The 20467-nt window shown below is 39.0% G+C and overlaps 2 protein-coding genes across 6 annotated transcripts in view; one reads left to right on the forward strand and one right to left on the reverse strand.

The window, feature by feature from the left end:
- Positions 1-6813, forward strand: part of MMS22L (MMS22 like, DNA repair protein) — a 155641-nt gene extending 148828 nt beyond the window's left edge. For both annotated transcript variants that reach the window (XR_014295079.1, XR_014295080.1), the window contains exon 26: positions 6178-6813. The gene's annotated coding sequence lies outside the window, so the exon portion shown is untranslated. The remainder of the gene's footprint in view (positions 1-6177) is intronic.
- KLHL32 (kelch like family member 32) overlaps positions 1-20467 on the reverse strand; it is a 235665-nt gene that overhangs the window by 1948 nt on the left and 213250 nt on the right. For all 4 annotated transcript variants that reach the window (XM_082633331.1, XM_082633334.1, XM_082633332.1 and 1 more), the window contains one exon: positions 19374-19468. In XM_082633331.1, the coding sequence (XP_082489457.1) occupies positions 19374-19468 (95 nt within the window). The remainder of the gene's footprint in view (positions 1-19373; positions 19469-20467) is intronic.

The raw sequence follows: 20467 nt of genomic DNA on the forward strand, positions 1-20467 counted from the left end.
ATCTTGTCCACTCTCATGCCTTCATCTGTCACCTAAGTAGGTAATTCTTTTATTTATTTGTTTGTTTGTTTGTTTGTTTGTTTGTTTGTTTATGGCTGTGTTGGGTCTTTGTTGCTGCACGCAGGCTTCCTCTAGTTACGGCAAGCGGGGGCTTCTCATTGTGGTGGCTTATCTAGTTTGTTGCGGAGCATGGGCTCTAGGCGTGTGGGCTTCAGTAGTTGTGGCATGCGGGCTTAGTAGTTGTGGCATGCGGGCTCAGTAGTTGTGGCTCACGGGCTCTAGAGTGCAGGCTCCGTAGTTGTGGTGCATGGGCTTAGTTGCTCCACAGCATGTGGGAACAAACCTGTGTCCCCTGCATTGGCAGGCGGATTCTTAACCACTGAGCCACCAGGGAAGTCCTGCTCTGAGTGGATAATTCTTAAGCCTTTAATGTAATAATGCATTATTTTAGATGAAAGAAGCCCTTGAGATTTGGGGATCCAAGCTCATAAAGGAGGAAATCACTAAAGCCTAGAATAAAATATCAAACCTTGTAGCTTTTTTTCCCAAATGGACATTTAGCTGTCCCATCCCATTTATTGAACAATATGCCCTGTCACTATTAATTTTAAATAGCTCTAGTATATGCAACATATAAATTTGTCTTTGTTCTTTCATTGATTTATGTACCTTCCCACAGTACCACATTTAGTTATTTTGACTGGGTAGGGCATGTCTCCCCCATTCATTTTCAAGCATTTCTTGGTTCTTCTTGTATTTTTCCTTTCCTGGAGAAACTTCAAGATCAATTTGACAAGTATTACTCCCCCACCCTTTGAGAAAAAGGAAAATTACAATGGGATTTTGACTAGTATTTGATTAAATAAGGAAGTAGAGGTCTTTCAATATTTACCTCAAGTAAGATTATTGTGCAGGTTACAGAGAAGAAAACTGAGATACAAAGAATGTTCAATGACTTGCTCAGGATCACACAGCTAGTAAGTGGTGGTGGAGCCAGTACTTGGGCTCAAGGTTGCAACCCAAGAAAGAGCAAGGTTTTCATGCCATTCGTGATATCCCCTCCTCAACTGAATACATTTCTAGAACACAAAATATCAGTTGAGGTCACTGTCCAAACAGCTTGTCTGGTTCCCTGGGCCAACAGAGGCTGTGTGTGTTAAGCAGATGTAATTTATTTAATCTGTAAGATAGGAAAGGAAGTGTTGGCAGTTTTTCTCCAAAACACTCCCCTGTAAACTGGCAGAAAGAAGGCATTTGGGAGAAGGAGGTGCCAGCTTGGCAGCATATCCTCCAGCTAAAAAGAAGTAATCATAAATGAAGAGCAGTGGAGGTGATCTGGCAACACACACTAATCACTGGCACACTTGGGCAGCTGTTCCTTTACCTGCTGCTCGTCATCCACAGTGTCCAGATTAGAGTCAACCTCTGTGCCAGACGTTTGCTTACACACCCACTGAATAAAGAAGAGCACCTGACTTTCCTCAGGAATCTATTTTTTAATATTTTACATGGGTCAGTATTACTAACAAGTCCAAATCTCCATCTTTAAACAAGTATTAATTTAAGAGCACCCCAGCCTTTCTCTTATTTGGGTTGCCCTTGAAATGGATCAAATAGTCTGTGCTAAATCAAGTAGTAGAAAAATATAGAACAGTATGCTTTCTCAACATTTGACAAGCTTGTGGCTGAATCCTAAAAATGACAGTTAAATAAGCTTTCATTAGAATCCAGAAGGGTCAGTCTAATGAGAGGTTATTGGCTGGTATTTTCAAGACCAAAGAAAATTACTTTAGTCCTTCTGGATGTTAACAGACCAATCTGTGAACTATTTAAGTGTGACCTTCATTAATCTTAGCCAGCAGTGCACTTAGAATCCAAGAATACTATAGATTTGTGACTTATGAAAAATGTAAACTTTGATATTTTTAACATCTATACTATTTTCTCCACCACTCTGACCTGTAATTTTCTTTCTTTTTTTTTTTTTTCCTCACAAATCACATCTCAGAATTTATTCAATGCTTTGGGGCTTAAAATATTTTTTTAATTTTTATTTTATATTGGAGTTATAGTTGATTAACAATGTGTTAGTGTCAGGTGTACAGCAAAGTGATTCAGTTATACATATACATGTATCTATTATTTATCAAATTCTTTTCCCATTTAGGTTCTTACAGACTTGAGCAAAGTTCCCTGTGCATTACAGTAGGTCCTTGTTGGTTATCTATTTTAAATATAGCAATGTGGACATGTCAGTCCTAAACTCCCAATCTATCCCTCCCCCCACCCTTCGTCCCTGGTGACCATACGTTTGTACTCTGTCTGTTAGTCTGTTTTTGTTTTGTAAATAAGTTCATTTGTATCAATTTTTTTTAGATTCCAATATAAGCGATATATGACATTTCTCTTTCTCTGTCTCACTTACTTCACTTAATATGATAGTCTCCAGGTCCATTCATGTTGCTGCAAATGGCATTATTTCATTCTTTTTAATGGCTGAGTAATATTCCATTGTATATATGTACCACATCTTTATCCATTCAACTGTCAATGAACATTTAGGTTGCTTCCATGTCTTGGCTATCGTAAACAGTGCTGCAGTGAACAATGGGGGCATGTATCCCTTCGAACCATGTTTTTCTCCAGATTTATGCCCAGGAGTGGGATTGCCGGATCACATGGCAGCTCTATTTTTAGTTTTTTTAAGGAGTCTCAATACTGTTCTCCATAGTGGCTGTATCAATTTACATTCCCACCAACGTTGTAGGAGGGTTCCCTTTTCTCCACACCCTCTCCAGCATTTATTGTTTCTAGATTTTTTGATGATGGCCATTCTGACTGGTGGAAGGTGATATCTCAGTGTAGTTTTGACTTACATTTCTCTAATAATTCGCAATGTTAAGCATCTTTTCCTGTGCCTCTTGGCCATCTGTATGTCTTGTTTGGAGAAATGTCTATTTAGGTCTTCTGCCCTTTTTTTTTTTTTTTTTTTTTTTTTGCAGTACGCGGGCCTCTCACTGTTGTGGCCTCTCCCGTTGCGGAGCACAGGCTCCAGACGCGCAGGCTCAGCGGCCATGGCTCACTGGGCCCAGCCGCTCTGCAGCATGTGGGATCTTCCCGGACCAGGGCACAAACCCGTGTCCCCTGCATCGGCGGGCGGACTCTCAACCACTGTGCCACCAGGGAAGCCCCTTCTGCCCATTTTTTGATTGGGTTGTTTGTTTTTTGATATTGAGCTACATGAGCTGTTTGAAATTTTTGGAGATTAACCCCTTGTTGGCCACATCATTTGCAAATATTTTCTCCCATTCTATGGGTCGTCTTTTCATTTTGTTTATGGTTTCCTTTGCTGTGCAAAGCTTTTGAGTTTAACTAGGTTCCATTTGTTTGTGTTTATTTCCATTACTCTAGGAGACAGATCAAAAAAGCTATTGCAGTGATTTATGTAAAAGAGTGTTCTGCCTATGTTTTCCTCTGAGAGTTTAATAGTCTCGAGTCTTATATTTAGGTCTTTAATCCATTTTGAGTTTATTTTTGTGTATGGTGTTAAAGAATATTCTAATTTCATTTTTTTTGCATGTAGCTGTCCAGTTTTCCCAGCACCATTTATTGAAGAGAATGTCCTTTCTCCATTGTACATTCTTGCCACCTTTATCATATATTAATTGACCATAGGTTTGTGGGTTTATTTTTGGGCTTTTTATCCTGTTCCATGGATCTATATTTCTTTTTGTGCCACTACCGTACTGTTTTGAACTGTAGCTTTGTAGTACAGTCTGAAGTCAGGGAACCTGATTCCTCCAGCTCCATTTTTCTTTCTCAAGATCGCTTTGGCTATTTGGGGTCTTTTGTGTCTCCACTCAAATTTTAAGATTTTTTGTTCTAGTTCTGTGAAAAATACCATTGGTAATTTGATAGGGATTGCATTGAATCTGTAGATTGCCTTGGGTAGTACAGTCATTTTGACAGTATTGATTGTTCCAATCCAAGAACATGGTATATCTTTCCATCTGTTTGTGTTATCTTTGATTTCTTTTATCAGCATCTTATAGTTTTTAGAGTGCAGGTCCATTGCCTCCTTAGGTAGGTTATTCCTAGGTATTTTATTCTTTTTGATGCTATGGTAAATGGATTGTTTTTTAATTTCTCTTTCTGATCTTTCATTGTTAGTGTATAGGAATGCAAGCAATTTCTGTGTATTAATTTTGTATCCTGCAACTTTACCCATTTCATTGATGAGCTCTTGTAGTTTCCTGGTAGCTTCTTTAGATTTTCTATGTATAATATCATGTCATCTGCAAACAGTGACAGTTTTACTTCTTTTCCAATTTGGATTCCTTTTATTTATTTTTCTTCTCTGAATGCCACGGCTAGGATTTCCAAAATTATGTTGACTAATAGTGGCAAGAGTGGGCATCCTTGTCCTGTTCCTGATCTTAGAGGAAATGCTTTCAGCTTTTCACTGTTGAGCATGATGTTAGCTGTAGGTTGGTCAAATATGGCCTTTATTATGTTGAGGTATGTTCCCTCTATGCCCACTTTCTGGAGAGTTTTTATCATAAATGGGTGTTGAATTTTGTCAAAAGCTTTTTCTGCATCTATAGAGATGATCATATTGTTTTTATTCAGTTTGTTGATGTGCTGTATTACACTGATTGATTTGCATATATTGAAGAATTCTTGCATCACTGAAATAAATCATGGTGTACATTTGATCATGGTGTATGATCCTTTTAGTGTATTGTTTGATTTGATTTGCTAGTATTCTGTTGAGGATTTTTGCCTCTATGTTCATCAGTGATATTGGCCTGTAATTTTCTATTTTTTGTGATAACTTTATCTGGTTTTGGTATCAGGGTGATGATGGCCTCGTAGAATGAACTTGGGAGTGTTCCTTTCACTGCGATTTTTTTGGAATAGTTTCAGAAGGATAGATTTTAACTCTTCTCTAAATGTTTGGTAGAATTCGCCTGTGAAGCTATCTGGTCCTGGACTTCTGTTTGTTGGGAGTTTTTAAATCACAGTTTCAATTGCAGTACTTTGGATTGGTCTGTTCATATTTTCTGTTTCTTTCTGGTCTAGTTTTGGGAGGTTGTACATTTCTAAGAGTTTGTCCATTTCTTCTAGGTTGTCTATTTTATTGACACATAGCTGCTTGTAGTAATCTCTTATGATCCTTTGTATTTCTGAGGTGCCCACTATAACTTTTTCATTACTAATTTTATTGATTTGAGCTCTGTCCCTCTTTTTCTTGATGAGTCTAGCTAAAGTTTTTCAACTTTATCTTTTCAAAAAAACAGCTTTTAGTTTCATTGATCTTTTCTGTCGTTTTCTTCCTCTCTATTTCATTTATTTCTGCTTTGATCTTTATGATTCCTTTCCTTCTACTAACCTTGGGTTTTGTTTTTCTTTCTCTAGTTGCTTTAGGTGTAAGACTAAGTTGTTTATATGAGATTTTTTCTTGTATCGCTATAAACTTCCCTCTTAGAAGTGCTTTTGCTGTGTCCCATAGGTTTTGGATCATCATGTTTTCATTTTCATTTCTCTCTAGGTATTTTTTGATTTCCTCTGATTTCTTCAGTGATCCACTGGTTGTTTAGTAGCATATTGTTTAGTTTCCACATATTTGTGGTTTTCACAGTATTTTTTTTCTTGTAGTTGATTTCTAATCTCATAGTGTTGTGGTCAGAGAAGATGCTTAATATGATTTCAATTTTCTTGAATTTACCAAGGCTCGTTTTCTGGCCCAGCATGTGCTCAATCCTGGAGAGTGTTCCATGTGCACTTGAGAAGAATGTGTACTCTGCTGCTTTTGGATGGAATGCTCTATAAATATCAATTAAGTGCATCTGATCTAATGTGTCATTTAAACCTGTATTTTCCTTATTGATTTTCTGCGTGGATAATCTGTCGATTGATGAAAGTGGGGTGTGAAAGTCTCCCAGTATTATTGTTGATTTCCCTTTTTATGGCTGTTAGTATTTGCCTTATAAATTGAGGTGCTCCTATGTTGGGTGCATATGTATTTACAGTTGCTATATCTTTTTCTTGCATTGATCCCTTCATCATTATGTAGTGTCCTTCTTTGTCTCCTGTAACAATCTTTATCTTAAAGTCTATTTTGTGTGATATAAGTACTGCTACTCCAGCTTTCTTTTTTTTTTTTTTTTTTTGCAGTACACGGGCCTCTCACTGTTGTGGCCTCTCCTGTTGCAGAGCAACAGGCTCCGGATGCGCAGGCTCAACATTCATGGCTCACAGGCCTAGCCGCTCTGCAGCATGTGGGATCTTCCCAGACCGGGTCACGAACCCATATCCCCTGCATCAGCAGGCAGACTCTCAACCACTGCGCCACCAGGGAAGCCCTCCAGCTTTCTTTTGAGCTGCATTTGCGTGGAATACATTTTTGCATCCTCTTACTCTCAGTCTGTATGTGTCCCTAGATCTGAAGAAGGTCTCTTGTAGACATCATATATATGGGTTTTGTTTTTGTATCCATTCAGTCAATCTGTGACTTTTGGGTGGAGCATCTAATCTACATTTAAGGTAATCATCTATATATGTGTGTTTTTTTTTTCAATTTTATTTCTTTATACAACAGGTTCTTTTTAGTCATCCATTTTATACACATCAGTGTATACATGTCAATCCCAATCTCCCAATTCATCACACCACCACCCCCCGCCACTTTTCCCCCTTGGTGTCCATATGTTTGTTCTCTACATCTGTGTCTCAGTTTCTGCCCTGCAAACTGGTTCATCTGTACCATTTTTCTAGATTCCACATATATGCGTTAATATATAATATTTGTTTTTCTCTTTCTGACTTACTTCATTCTGTATGACAGTCTCTAGATTCATCCACGTCTCTACAAATGACCCAATTTCATTCCTTTTTATGGTGGAGTAATATTCCATTGTATATATATACCACATCTTCTTTGTCCATTCGTCTGTCGATGGGCATTTAGGTTGCTTCCATGACGTGGCTATTGTAAATAGTGCTGCAATGAACATTGGGGTGCATGTGTCTTTTTGAATTATGGTTTTCTCTGGGTATATGCCCATAGTGGGATTGCTGGGTCATATGGTAGTTCTATTTTTAGTTTTGTAAGCAACCTCCATACTGTTCTCCACAGTAGCTGTATCAATTTACATTCCCACCAACAGTGCAAGAGGGTTCCCTTTTCTCCACACCCTCTCCACCATTTGTTGTTCGTAGATTTTCTGATGATGCCCATTCTAACTGGTGTGAGGTGATACCTCATTGTAGTTTTGATTTGCATTTCTCTAATAATTAGTGATGTTGAGCAGCTTTTCACGTGCTTCTCGGCCATCTGTATGTCTTCTTTGGAGAAATGTCTATTCAGGTCTTCTACCCATTTTTCAATCAGGTTGTTTGTTTTTTTAATATTGAGCTGCATGAGCTGTTTATATATTTTGGAGATTAATCCTTTGTCCGTTGATTCATTGGCAAATATTTTCTCCCATTCTGAGGGTTGTCTTTTCGTCTTGTTTGTAGTTTCTTTTGCTTTGCAAAAGCTTTTACATTTCATTAGGTCCCATTTGTTTAATTTTGTTTTTATTTCCATTACTCTAGGAGGTGGATCAAAAACAATCTTGATGTGACTTATGTCAAAGAGTGTTCTTCATATATTTTCCTCTAAGAGTTTTATAGTGTCCAGTTGCATTTAGGTCTCTATTCCATTTTGAGTTTATTTTTGTGTGTGGTGTTAGGGAATGTTCTAATTTCATTCTTTTACATGTAGCTGTCCAGTTTTCCCAGACTGTCTTTTCTCCATTGTATATCCTTGCCTCCTTTGTCATAGATTAGTTGACCATAGGTGCGTGGGTTTATCTCTGGGCTTTCTATCCTGTTCCATTGATATGTACTTCTGTTATTGTGACAGTACCATATTGTCTTGATTACTGTAGCTTTGTAGTATAGTCTGAAGTCAGGGAGTCTGATTCCTCCATCTCCATTCTTTTCCCTCAAGACTACTTTGGCTATTCGGGGTCTTTTGTGTCTCCATACAAATTTTAAGATTTTTTTCTTCTAGTTCTGTAAAAAATGTCATTGCTAATTTGATCGGGATTGCATTGAATTTGTAGACTGCTTTGGGTAGTATAGTCATTTTCACAATATTGATTCTTCCAATCCAAGAACATAGTGTATCTCTCCATCTGTTTGTGTCATTTTTTATTTCTTTCATCAGTGTCTTACAGTTTCCTGAGTACACGTCTTCTACCTCCTTAGGAGGGTTTATTCCTAGGTATTTTATTCTTTTTGTTGCAATGGTGAATGGGATTGTTTCCTTAATTTTACTTTCTGATCTTTCATCATTAGTGTATAGGATTCAAGGTTTCTGTGCATTAATTTTGTATCCTGCAACTTTACCAAGTTCACTGGTTAGCTCCAGTAGTTTTCTGGTGGCATCTTTAGGATTCTCTATGTATAGTATCTTGTCATCTGCAAAGAATGACAGTTTTACTTCTTCTTTTCCAATTTGTATTCCTTTTATTTATTTTTCTTCTCTGATTGATGTGGCTAGGACTTCCAAAACTATGCTGAATAATAGTGGTGAGAGTGGACATCCTTGTCTTGTTCCTGATCTTAGAGGAAATGGTTTCAGTTTTTCACCATTGAGAATGATGTTTGCTGTGGGTTTGTTATATATGGCCTTTATTATGTTGAGGTAGGGTCCCTCTATGCCCACTTTTTGGAGAGTTTTTATTATAAATGGGTGTTGAATTTTATCAAAAGCTTTTTCTGCATCTATTGAGATGATCATATGGTTTTTATTCTTCAGTTTGTTAAAATGGTGTATCACATTGATTGATTTGCATATATTGAAGAATCCTTGCATCCCTGGGATAAATCTCACTTGATCATGGTGTATGGTGCTTTTAATGTGTTGTTGGATTCTGCCACTCCCTTCTGGCTTGTAGAGTTTCTGCTGAGAAATCAGCTGTTAACCTTATGGGAGTTCCCTTGTATGTTATTTGTCGTTTTTCCCTTGCTGCTTTCAATAATTTTTTTCTTTGTCTTTTACTTTTGCCATTTGATTACTATGTGTCTTGGTGTGTTTCTCCTTGGGCTTATCCTGTATGGGACTCTCTGCACTTCCTGGACTTGGGTGGCTATTTCCTTTCCCATATTAGGGAAGTTTTTGACTATAATCTCTTCAAATATTTTCTCTGGTCCTTTCTCTCTATCTTCTCCTTCTGGGACCCCTGTAATGCAAATTTTGGTTCATTTAATATTGTCCCAGAGGTCTCTTAGGCTGTCTTCATTTCTTTTCATTCTTTTTTCTTTATTCTGTTCCACAGCAGTGAATTCCACCATCGTGTCTTCCAGGTCATTTATCCGTTCTTCTGCCTCAGTTATTCTGCTATTGATTCCTTCTAGTGTGTTTTTCATTTTAGTTATTGTATTGTTCATCTCTGTTTGTTTGTTCTTTAATTCTTCTAGGTCTTTGTTAAGCATTTCTTGCATCTTCTTGATCTTTGCCTCCATTCTTCTTCTGAGGTTCTGGATCATCTTCACTATCATTATTCTGAATTCTTTTTCTGGAAGGTTGCCTATCTCCACTTTATTTAGTTGTTTTTCTGGGGTTTTATCTTGTTCCTTTATCTGGTTACATAGCCCTCTGCCTTTTCTTTTTGTCTATCTTTCTGTGAATATGGTTTTCCTTCCCCAGGCTGCAGAATTGTAGTTCGTCTTGCTTCTGCTGTCTGCCCTCTGGTGGATGAGGCTATCTAAGAGGCTTGTGCAAGCTTCCTGATGGGAGGGACTGGTGGTGGGTAGAGCTGGCTGTTGCTCTGGTGGGCAGAGTTCAGTAAAACTTTAATCCGCTTGTCTGCTGATGGGTGGGACTGGTGGTGGGTAGAGCTGGCTGTTGCTCTGGTGGGCAGAGTTCAGTAAAACTTTAATCCGCTTGTCTGCTGATGGGTGGGACTGGCTTCCGTCCTTCCTGGTTGTTTGGCCTGAGGTGACCCAGCACTGAAGACTACCCAGATCTTTGGTGGGACTAATGGTGGAATCTGGGAGTGCTCATGCCAAGGAGTACTTCAAGAACTTCTGCTGCCAGTGTCCCTGTCCTTATGGTGAGACACAGCCACCCCTCGCCTCTGCAGGATACCCTCCAACACTAGCAGGTAGGTCTGGTTCAGTCTCCTGTGGGGTCACTGCTGCTTCCCCTGGGTCCCTATGCACACACTGCTTTGCGTGTGCCCTCCAAGAGTGGCTTTGTTTCCCACAGTCCTGTTGAAGTCCTGCAATCAAATCCCGCTAGACTTCAAAGTCTGATTCTCTAGCAATTCCTCCTCCCATTGCGGGACACCCAGGTTGGGAAGCATGACCTGGGACTCAGGACCTTCACTCCAGTGGGTGGACTTCTGTGGTATAAGTGTTCTCCAGTTTGTGAGTCACCCACCCAGCAGTTATGGGATTTGATTTTATTGTGATTGCGCCCCTCCTACAGTCTCATTGTGGCTTCCCCTTTGTCTTTGGATGTGGGGTATCTGTTTTGGTGAGTTCCAGTGTCTTCCTATCAATGATTGTTCAGCAGTTAGTTGTGATTCCGGTGCTCTTGCAAGAGGGAGTGAGAGCACATCCTTCTACTCCGCCATCTTGAACCCTGTACAATACGTATGTTCTTACTGCCATTTTTTAAATTGTCTTGGATTTGTTTTTGTAGGTATTTTTTCTTCCCTTCTTCTTTTGTCCTCTTGTGATTTGATGACTAACTTCAGGGTTTTGTTTGGATTCCTTTTTCCTTTTTGTGTCTGTATGTATTGTAGATTTTCGGTTGGCAGTTACCATGAGGTTTTGATATAGCCATCTATATATAAACAAGATTGTTTTAAGTTGTTGGTCTTTTAATTTCAAATGGATATCCAATATCCTGTTTTGTGCTCTCCTCTTCTCACAGTTGCTGGTTTTTGATATCGTATTTGTGTGCAGATGATTTCCTACCTTTAATATATGTTTGCCTTTACCAGTGAGCTTTCCCACTTGTAATTTTCTTGTTTCTAGTTTTGGCCTTTTCTCTTCCACCTAGAGAATTTCCTTTAGCATTGGTTACAAAGCTGGTCTGGTGGTGCTGAATTCTCTTAGCTTTTGCTTCTCTGTAAAGCTTTTGATTTCTCTGTCTAATCTGAATGCGAGCTTTGCTGGTTAGAGTATTCTTGGTTGTAGGTTCTTCCCTTTCATCACTTTAAATATATGGTGCCACTCCTTCTGGCCTGCAGAGTTTCTGCAGAAATCAGCTGATAACCTTGTGGGAGTTCCCGTGTATGTTTTCCGTTGCTTTTTCCCTTGTTGCTTTTAATATTTTCTCTTTGTCTTCAATTTTTGTCAGTTTTATTACTATGTGTCTCAGTGTGTTCATCCTTGGGTTTATCCTGCCTGGGACTCTCTGCACGTCCTAGGCTTGGGTGACTGTTTCCTGTCCCATGTTAGGGAAGTTGTCAGCTATTATCTCTTCAAATCTTTTCTCAGGCCCTTTCTTTCCCTCTTCTCCTTCTGGGACCCCTATAATGTGAATGTTGGTGCATTTAATGTTGTCTCAGAGGTCTCTTAGACTGTCCTCATTTCTTTTCATTCTTATTTTCTTTATTCTGTTCTGTAGCAGTGATTTCCACCATTCTGTCTTCCAGCTCACTTATCCATTCTTCTTCCTCAGTTATTCTGTTATTGATTCCTTCTAGATGGACCATGTCAGGGGGTGTGTTTATCAACTACCTGTTTATTCAGGAAGACTTTAAGCACCTGTCTGCTGATGTGTGGGTCTGTTTTCCTGCCATGTTGGTTGTTTGGCCTGAGACATCCCAGCATTGGAACTACAGACTGTTGGTTGGGGCCAGGTCTTGGTGAGAAAATGGAGGCCTCCAAGAGGGCTCACGGCAATGAGTACACCCCAGACTACCACCGCCAGTGTCCTTGTACCTGCAGTGAGTCAGCCACCCCCTGCCTCTGCAGGAGATTCTCCAATATAATACTAGCAGGTAAGTCTGCCCCAGTCTCTCATAAGGTCATCACTTTTTCCCTGAGTCCTGACATGCACAAGACCCTGTGTGCGCCCTCCAAGAGTGGAGTTTCTGTTTCCCCCAGTCCTGTGGAATTCCTGTGGTCAAACCCTGCTGGCCTTCAAAGCCACATTTTCTGGGGCCTCCTCCTTCCATTGCCAGACCCCCAGGCTGGGGAGGCCTGAGGTGGGACTCAGAACTTTCACTCCTGTAGGAGAACTTCTGTGACATAATTATTTTACACCTGGCATATATGGGATTGAATTTTATCGCAGTTACGTCCCACCTACAATCTAGTTGTGTATCCTTCTTTGTCTTTGGATGTAGGATAACTTTTTAGGTAGGTTGCAGTGTTTTTTTGTCAGTGGTTGTTCAGCAGTTACTTGTAATTTTGGTGTTTCCGTAAAAAGAGGTGAGCTCCCATCCTTCTACTCCACCATCTTGTCTCCTCTCTTTCCTGTAATTTTCATCCTGCTGATAGGTACTCAGGAATTTCTACTGTCTAATCAATATTTTCTCATAAACACTATTCCAGTCTCTCATCTTTCTTCTCTGTTGGATATTCTTCCAGCAAGTAGTAGAGAAATGGCTTGCTTTTGAACACATAGCTAGTCTCTCCAACCATCAACATATTTACTTTTAGTGAACCAACATAAATAGTTCTATAGTCACCAAAAAAACAAGTATTTGAGATTGTGCAACCATAGTTTAGAATGAATGGTAATGTAACCCATAACCAGTTGTGAATAACTAAAATGAAAGTCTCTTATCCATGAAGAGTTTCATTCCAAGCATCTCTTTTAAGTGACAATCCATATGCTTATATTAACTTATTATCTATAAACAATAAAGGCTCTTAAACGCCTTTTTCAAATTTATCTGTGCTTTGTGAGACTACTGTGCCAGCCAAGGGAATAAACACAGCATTTGCAAAATTACTGATTGATTTGGTACTTCAAAGTGACTACTGAACACAGAACTGTTCATAATACTAATTTTTTAAAAAATCAAATATAGTAGAATATTTTACTGTCCAGTCTCAGACATGAAATTTATTCCACTAACACAGGCATTGATTAAAACATTTAAGAATCACATCTTTTTTAGAATCACCGTAGTTCTGAGGCTACTCTAGATATCCTTAGTGGTTTAAGATAGACACATGTACCTCACCTCTTCATCTTTTGAGGACAGATTTGTTTGGGAATAACCAGAAGTCATGAGACGTTAATTAGTGTATATGTTTAGTGACCATTCCATCTTGATTTCTATTCCTTCATCTAATTGAACATTACAATTAGTAGAAATATACCCATAAGTATCTTTAAAATTTGCATCTTTTTAATAAACCCAAACTTGCTTCTATTGAGTAAGTAGTCAAATGAAGGGTCCTAAACCACTTAAAAACCAGGGTCCCAGCATTACAGATCACTGCCTGTTGCTCAGTTCAATGTTCTACAATTTTTAAAAGAACAAAATAAAAAGAAACCCCAAAGACAGTGATGACTGACAAATTCATGCACAGATGAAAGACTGGAAGCCCTCCTTGAAAGAAAATAGTTTGCTTGTTTGTTGTTATCCGAAAGATAGGACCAAACTCTAGTACAAGGTAGACTTCCGTTAACTAAAGACTCCCATAAAGAGTTTCAAGATTTTTCAAAGAACTAATTTGTGCCTTTGATAATTTTTTCTACTGTATTTTTGTTTCCTACTTCATTATTTTCATCGTTATTATTCTCTCTACTTTGAGGGGTTTTTTTGTTCATGTTCTAACTTATTATGCTATATGTATCCCACATGCTTTGCTATGTATTGTTTTTATTATCCTTAAGTTCTGGGTATTTTTTAAACTTCCATTAGGACTTCTTTAACCCATGAATTATTTAGCAAAGTAGGAGTTTATTTAACTAACTTTTTAAGTTCTAACTTAGTTGCATCGTAGTTAGAGATTATAGTCTACATACATAATACTTAATTTTTAAGTCTTCTTAGCCTTAACCCTAGTACATGACTGGTTTTTGTAAATGTCTCACGTACACTTGAGGAAAATATATTCTGGAACACTCCCCAGGATATATGTTAGGCCACAAAACAAGTCTTAAATTTATTAAGATTGAAATCATATCACACATCCTTTCCAACCACAATGGTATGAAATTAGGAATCAGAAGAAGAAAACTGGAAAATTCACAAATATGTGAGGATTAAATAACATGTTACTGAACAATGGGTCAAAGAAGAAATCAAAAGAAGAATCAGAAAATGCCTTGAAGCAAATGAAAATGTAACATACTAAAACTTATGGGATGCAGCAAAAGCTGTTGTAAGACAGAAGATCATAGAGGTACCTATATTAAGAAAAAAAGTTCAAATAACATTAAGAAAAAAAGTTCAAATAAATAACCTAACTTTACACTAGGAACTAGATAAAGAAGAACAAACTAAGCCCAAAAGTTAGTAGAGGAAGGAAACAACAAAGATCAGAGTGGAAATAAATGAAATAGAAACTATAAAAAGACAATAGAAAAGGTCAGTAAAACTTAAAGCCACTTTTAAAAGATAAACAAAATAGGTAAACCTGTAGCTAGACTTACCAAGGAAAAAAGAGAGGACTCAAATAAATTAGAAGTTAAGTCAGAAAGAGAAAAACAACTATCGTATATTAATGTATATATGTGGAATCTAGAAAAATGGCACAGATGAACCAGTTTGCAAGACAGAAATAGAGACAGATGTAGAGAACAAATGTATGGACACCAAGAGGGGAAAGATGGTGGTGGTGGTGGGATGAATTGGGAGATTGGGATTGACATATATACACTACTATGTATAAAATAGATAACTAATAGGAACCTGCTGTATGGCACAGGGAACTCTACTCGCTGTACAGTAGAAACTAACAACATTGTAAAACAACTATACCCCAATAAAAAAATAATAATAAAACTCCTAATCAAAGAAGAAAATAAATAAATTAGAAATGAAAGAGGAGACGTTAGAGTCAAAGGAACAAACCTGGATACTCCAGAAGCCCGGAAATAGAGATATATTAAAAATAATATTTCTAAGATTGATGTCGAAGAGTGTACTGCCTCTGGAGATTGGCCAAGATGGTACAGTAGAAAGACCCTAAGCTCACCTCCTCTCACAGGCATACCAAAATTACAACTATTTGCAGAACAACCACTGATGAAAAAGTTTGGAACCTACCAGAAAAGACCTTCTACAACTAAAGATATAAAGAAGGTACCACAATGAGATGGGTAAGAGAGGCGGAGTTGTGATTTAGTCAAGTCCCATACCCCCAGGTGGGCAACCCACAGTGGTGAGTAATTACAATTGCAGAGGTTCTTCCAAAAGAGTGAGGGGTCTGAGCCCTGTGTTGGATTTCCCAGCCCAGGGGTCCTGCACTGGGAAGATGAGCCCCCAGAGCATTTGGCTTTGAAGGCCAGCAGTGTGTACTTTCAGGAGTGCCAGAGGGCTGGAGGAAATAGAGACTTCACTCTTAAAGGGTGCACATGAAATCTTACACTCCTGGTCCCAGAGCAGAAGCAGTAATTTGAAAGAAGCCTTGGTCAGACCTACCTGCTGATCTTGGAGTGATCTCGCAGCTCACCCTGTGAACACAGACACGGGAGGCGGCCATTCTGGGGAGCTCATTCTACCTCATGGACACACTGGTGCTGGCAAGTGCCACTTTTTAATCCTCCCTCTACCTTATTAGCCTCGGGACGCAGCCCTACCCTGGCCCAACAGACTAGGTATCAGTGCTGGGATGCCTCAGGCCAAGCAGCTAACTGAGCAGAGACAGCTCTACCCATTAGCAGAAGGGCTGCCTTAAAACTCCCTGAGCCAAGAGCTCCCCAGACATGGCTCTGCCTACCAGAGGGCTCAGGACACAGCCCTACAAACTAGCACACAGACATTAGATATGGGGCCCCTAGGGCCCTCCACCCAGAGATGCTGGGACACAGGGGGCAGCCCCAGAAATCCCTGGGCCCTTGCAACAGCCTCTGGTGAGCCTTCTCTAGTCTCAGGACCACTGTTATCCACCAAGGGGTGGACATGAGCCGCAATACAACCACAGCCCTGCAGCCTGTGGAACTGGCCATTCCACCAGCAGGCCAGACTCTACCCTCACACTGGCTGGGCCCTGGCCTTGCCCATTAGCAGGCCAATACAAGCTTCAGGACAGCCCAGACCCTGCAACCAACTGTGTTAGGAACTAGCCACAGCCACCAGTGATTGGACAATAGCTCTGGGACCCCTGGGCCCTGCAACCAGTTCCCAGAACACAGTTCTGCCCACCAGTAGGCCAGTATTAGGCCCAGGATCTGGCTTCATCCACCAGTGGGCAGGCAACAGCCCTGAGGTCTACTGGACCCTGACTCCATCCTCCAGTGAGCCACAGCAGTCAGCCTGTCACAAAAGAAGGACCCATGCAGCCCATATAGGGGCACCTAGAGCATGTAGCTCTGGTGATGAGAGGGGTGTGTGCTCCCAAGATGCATAGGACATCTCCTACAAAAGGTCACTTACCCAAGGCTGGGAACTGTAACCAACCTACCAGACACAGAAAAATTTAAAAAGCAAGTTAGGCAAAATGAGGCAACAGAGGGACATACTCCAAATGAAGGAACAAGATAAAACCCCAGAAGAAGAATTAAGTGAAATGGATAGGCAATCTACCTGAGAAAGAGTTCAGGGTAGTGATTGTAAAGATGATCAAAGAACTTAGGAGAAGGATGAATGCACAAAGCAAGAAGTTAGAAGTTTTTAACAGAGTTAGAAACTACAAAGAACAACCAGAGATAAAGAATACAGTAACTGAAATGAAAAATACACTAGAAGGAATCAACAGACTATGATACAGAGGAATGAATCAGTGAGCTGGAAGACAGAGTAGTGGAAATCACTGATGCTGAACAGAAAAAAGAATAAAAATAAATGAGGACAATTTAAGAGACCTCTGAGACACCATCAATCACACTAATATTCGCATTATAGGGATCCCAGGAGAAGACAGAAAGTAAGGTGCTGAGAAAATATTTGAAGACATAATAGCTGAAAACTTCCCTAATCTGGGAAAGGAAACAGTCACCCAAATCCAGGAAGCACAGAGTCCCATATAGGATTAACCCAAAAAGGAACACACCAAGATACATTGATTAAAATGGCAAAAATTACAGATAAAGATAGAATATTAAGAACAGCAAGGGAAAAGCAACAAGTTGTATACGAGGGAACTGTCGTAAGGCTATAAGCTGACTTTTTAACAGAAACTCTGCAGGCCAGAAGGGATTGGCACAATATATTTAAAGTGATGAAAGGGAAAACCCTACAACCAAGAATACTCCACCCAGCAAGGCTCTCTTTCAGAATTAACGGAGAGGTCAAAAGTTTTACAAACAAGCAAAAGCTAGCAGAGTTCAGCACCACCAAACCAGCTTTACAAGAAATGTTAAAGGAACTTCTCTTTTCTGTTTCACTTAAAAGAAAAGGCCACAACTAGAAACATGAAAATTATGAATGGAAAAAGCTCATCAGTAAATGTAAACAAACGGTTAAGTTAGGAAATCATCCACACAGAAAGCCGGTAGAAAAGTTAAAACACAAAAGTAGTAAAAATCATTTATATCCACAATAAGCAATTAAGGGATACACAAAACAATTTGATATAAAACATAATGTCAAAAACAGTAATCATGAGGGGAATACAAATACAGGGTTATTAAAATGCATTTGAAATTAAGAGATCAGCAACTTAAAACAACATATATACGTTTTAAAACTATACACACACACACACACATATACATACACATACACAGATTGCTATATATAAACCTCATGGTAATCAAAAATCTACAATAGGTACATAGAAAAAAAGAAAGGAATCCAAACATAACACTAAATATAGTCATCAAATCACAAGAGAACAAAAGAAGGGGGAAGAAAGACCTACAAAAACAACCCCCCAAAAATTAACAAAATGGCAATAGGAACATACATATTGATAATTACTTTAAATGTAAATGCACTAAATGCTTCAATCAAAAGACACAGAGTGGCTGAATGGATACAAAAACAAGACCTATATATCTGCTGCCTACAAGAGACTCAATTCATATCTAAAGACACACATACACTGAAAGTGAGGGAATGGAAAAAGATTTTCCATACAAATGGAAATCAATAGAAAGCCAGTGTAGCAATACTTATATCAGATAAAATAGAGTTTAAACAAAGACTGTTACAAGACACACAGAAGGGCATTACATAATGATCAAGAAGTCAATCCAAGTAGAAGATATAACACGTGTAAATATCTATGCACCCAAAATAGGAGCACCTAAATACATAAAGTGAATATTAACAGACATAAAGGGAGAAAACGACAGTAACACAATAATAGTAGGGTATTTTAACATGCCACTTACATCAGTGAACAGATCACCCAGACAGAAAATCAATAAAGAAACACTGGCCTTAAAAGAAGCATCAAACCAGATGGACTTAATAGCTACATATAGGACATTCCATCCAAAAGCAACAGAATACACATTCTTTTCAGTTGCACATGGAACATTCTCCGTGATAGATCACATGCCAGACCACAAAACAAGCCTTGGTAAATTTAAGAATAGTGGAATCATATCAAGCATCTTTTTATGACTACAGCTCTACAAGAATAAAAAGTAACTATAAGAAAAAACTGCAAAAAACACAACCCATGGAGGCTAACCTACATGCTACTCAACAACCAGTGGATCACTGAAGAAATCAAAGAGGAATTAAAAAATTACCTGGAGACAAATGAAAATGAAAACATGATAAATTAAAAACACCTATGGAACACAGTAAAAACAGTTCTAAGAGGGAAGCAATACAAGCTTCCAATCATAAACTACTACTACTCACTTCTGCCAGGAAAGAACAACACCCTCATAGGTGGCATTTGTTGAATGAATTGTAATACAGAACAGAAAATAAGAAAATGGTATAGAAAGGAGACATTTGTAAAGTTTTGCAGCTGTGAAAGTACTATTACCAAGATTTCTAGATGTTTTGGTTTATAAGAAGGGAAGAAGCATTCCACTTTCCCCATTTCCAGTATAACATATATTTTCAAAGCTCATTGCCATCTTTATTTTCAACAGGGCTCCATCATTTATTAGTTAGCATCTTTAGGATGCAGGATGAAGTTTAGTGGCTGAACTAGCTGCACGAAGGAGGCTCAATCTTCTTCCTACCTGTAAACATCTCTCCCTGCAATAGCAGCATTGCAAAAATAACCTCACTGAATCACTTGTACAAACTCCAAAAGGAACTTCAACCACTCACCTGGATGCAAGCCAGAGGCTCGTTCGTCCAAATCGAATATCCACCCACTAAATATATTCTCTCATTATGGACAGCAACTCCAGATTCATTTTGGCCTAAAGTAAAGAGAAGTGAATAAAAGAGGAAAAATAAATCCATTTCCTTGCATGTCTTCATTAACCCTTTTGCCACTGAGGGATACAATTTCCCTCTGTGGCACACCTGTATATTCCACAGGATTTCTGCCTCAACTAATCACTGTCTCCCAGTTCTCAGAGGGAAGAATTAACCACTCTCAGAGAATGACTCTGTGTTGGGTCACAATCCAGCCATAACTCTTGATAGCCAGCCAAGTTAGTAAATACAGCATTAAATACAGCAATAATCCACATAGAACTAAGTTTTATACTATGTTGTATGCCATTAGTTTATATGGTATATTTTAGGAGCGCAAAGCACCTCTTGTACTACAAATGCTTTTAAGCAAGTGCTTACATTTGTAATGGCTGCAACCACAAGAAGCCAATAAAACAGAGCCATGCCCCTAGTGTGCCCCAAATGAAGACAAATAACAGAAAAGATTGATAAAGTTACTACCCTTCTTTTCTTTACATACACAACAGTTTTAAGACTATATTAAAGTTCCTGAACTGGGACCAGCCTGGGTAGTCCCTAGATACTGACACGCCAAAATGATGAAAGGTTCCTCCCCTACTTAAAAAGGAAGACAGAATAACTCACTACTACATATTCTTCCCTGGAGGCCACCAGAGAGCGAGATAGTCTCTTTTTATTGATGGGCTGACACAGGATTGACTCGGGTAATAAATAAGCTGGATCTTATAGCAGACAGAATCACAGATCAAGGGACCAAGGGGCTAAGGTACCACTACAGCAACTTAGAGTTAAGTGCTTGTAGGTGGGCCTCAAAGATCATTTTCGCAAAAACAGGAGCTCAATACAAAGCATCTAAACCTCTCACACTGGTTATGCCCCCCACTGTGGCCTCCGTAGCAGCAGCTGTGAGTCATTGAGTGCCCACTCAGCATATTAAAATGTCTTGAGGCAATAGTCCAGCCCACCCGTTTGAGTTGCGATTTTCCTATTAGAGCAAC

Source organism: Mesoplodon mirus (assembly GCF_964341445.2).
Source record: "Mesoplodon mirus genome assembly, chromosome: 10".
Taxonomy (NCBI): domain Eukaryota; kingdom Metazoa; phylum Chordata; class Mammalia; order Artiodactyla; family Ziphiidae; genus Mesoplodon; species Mesoplodon mirus.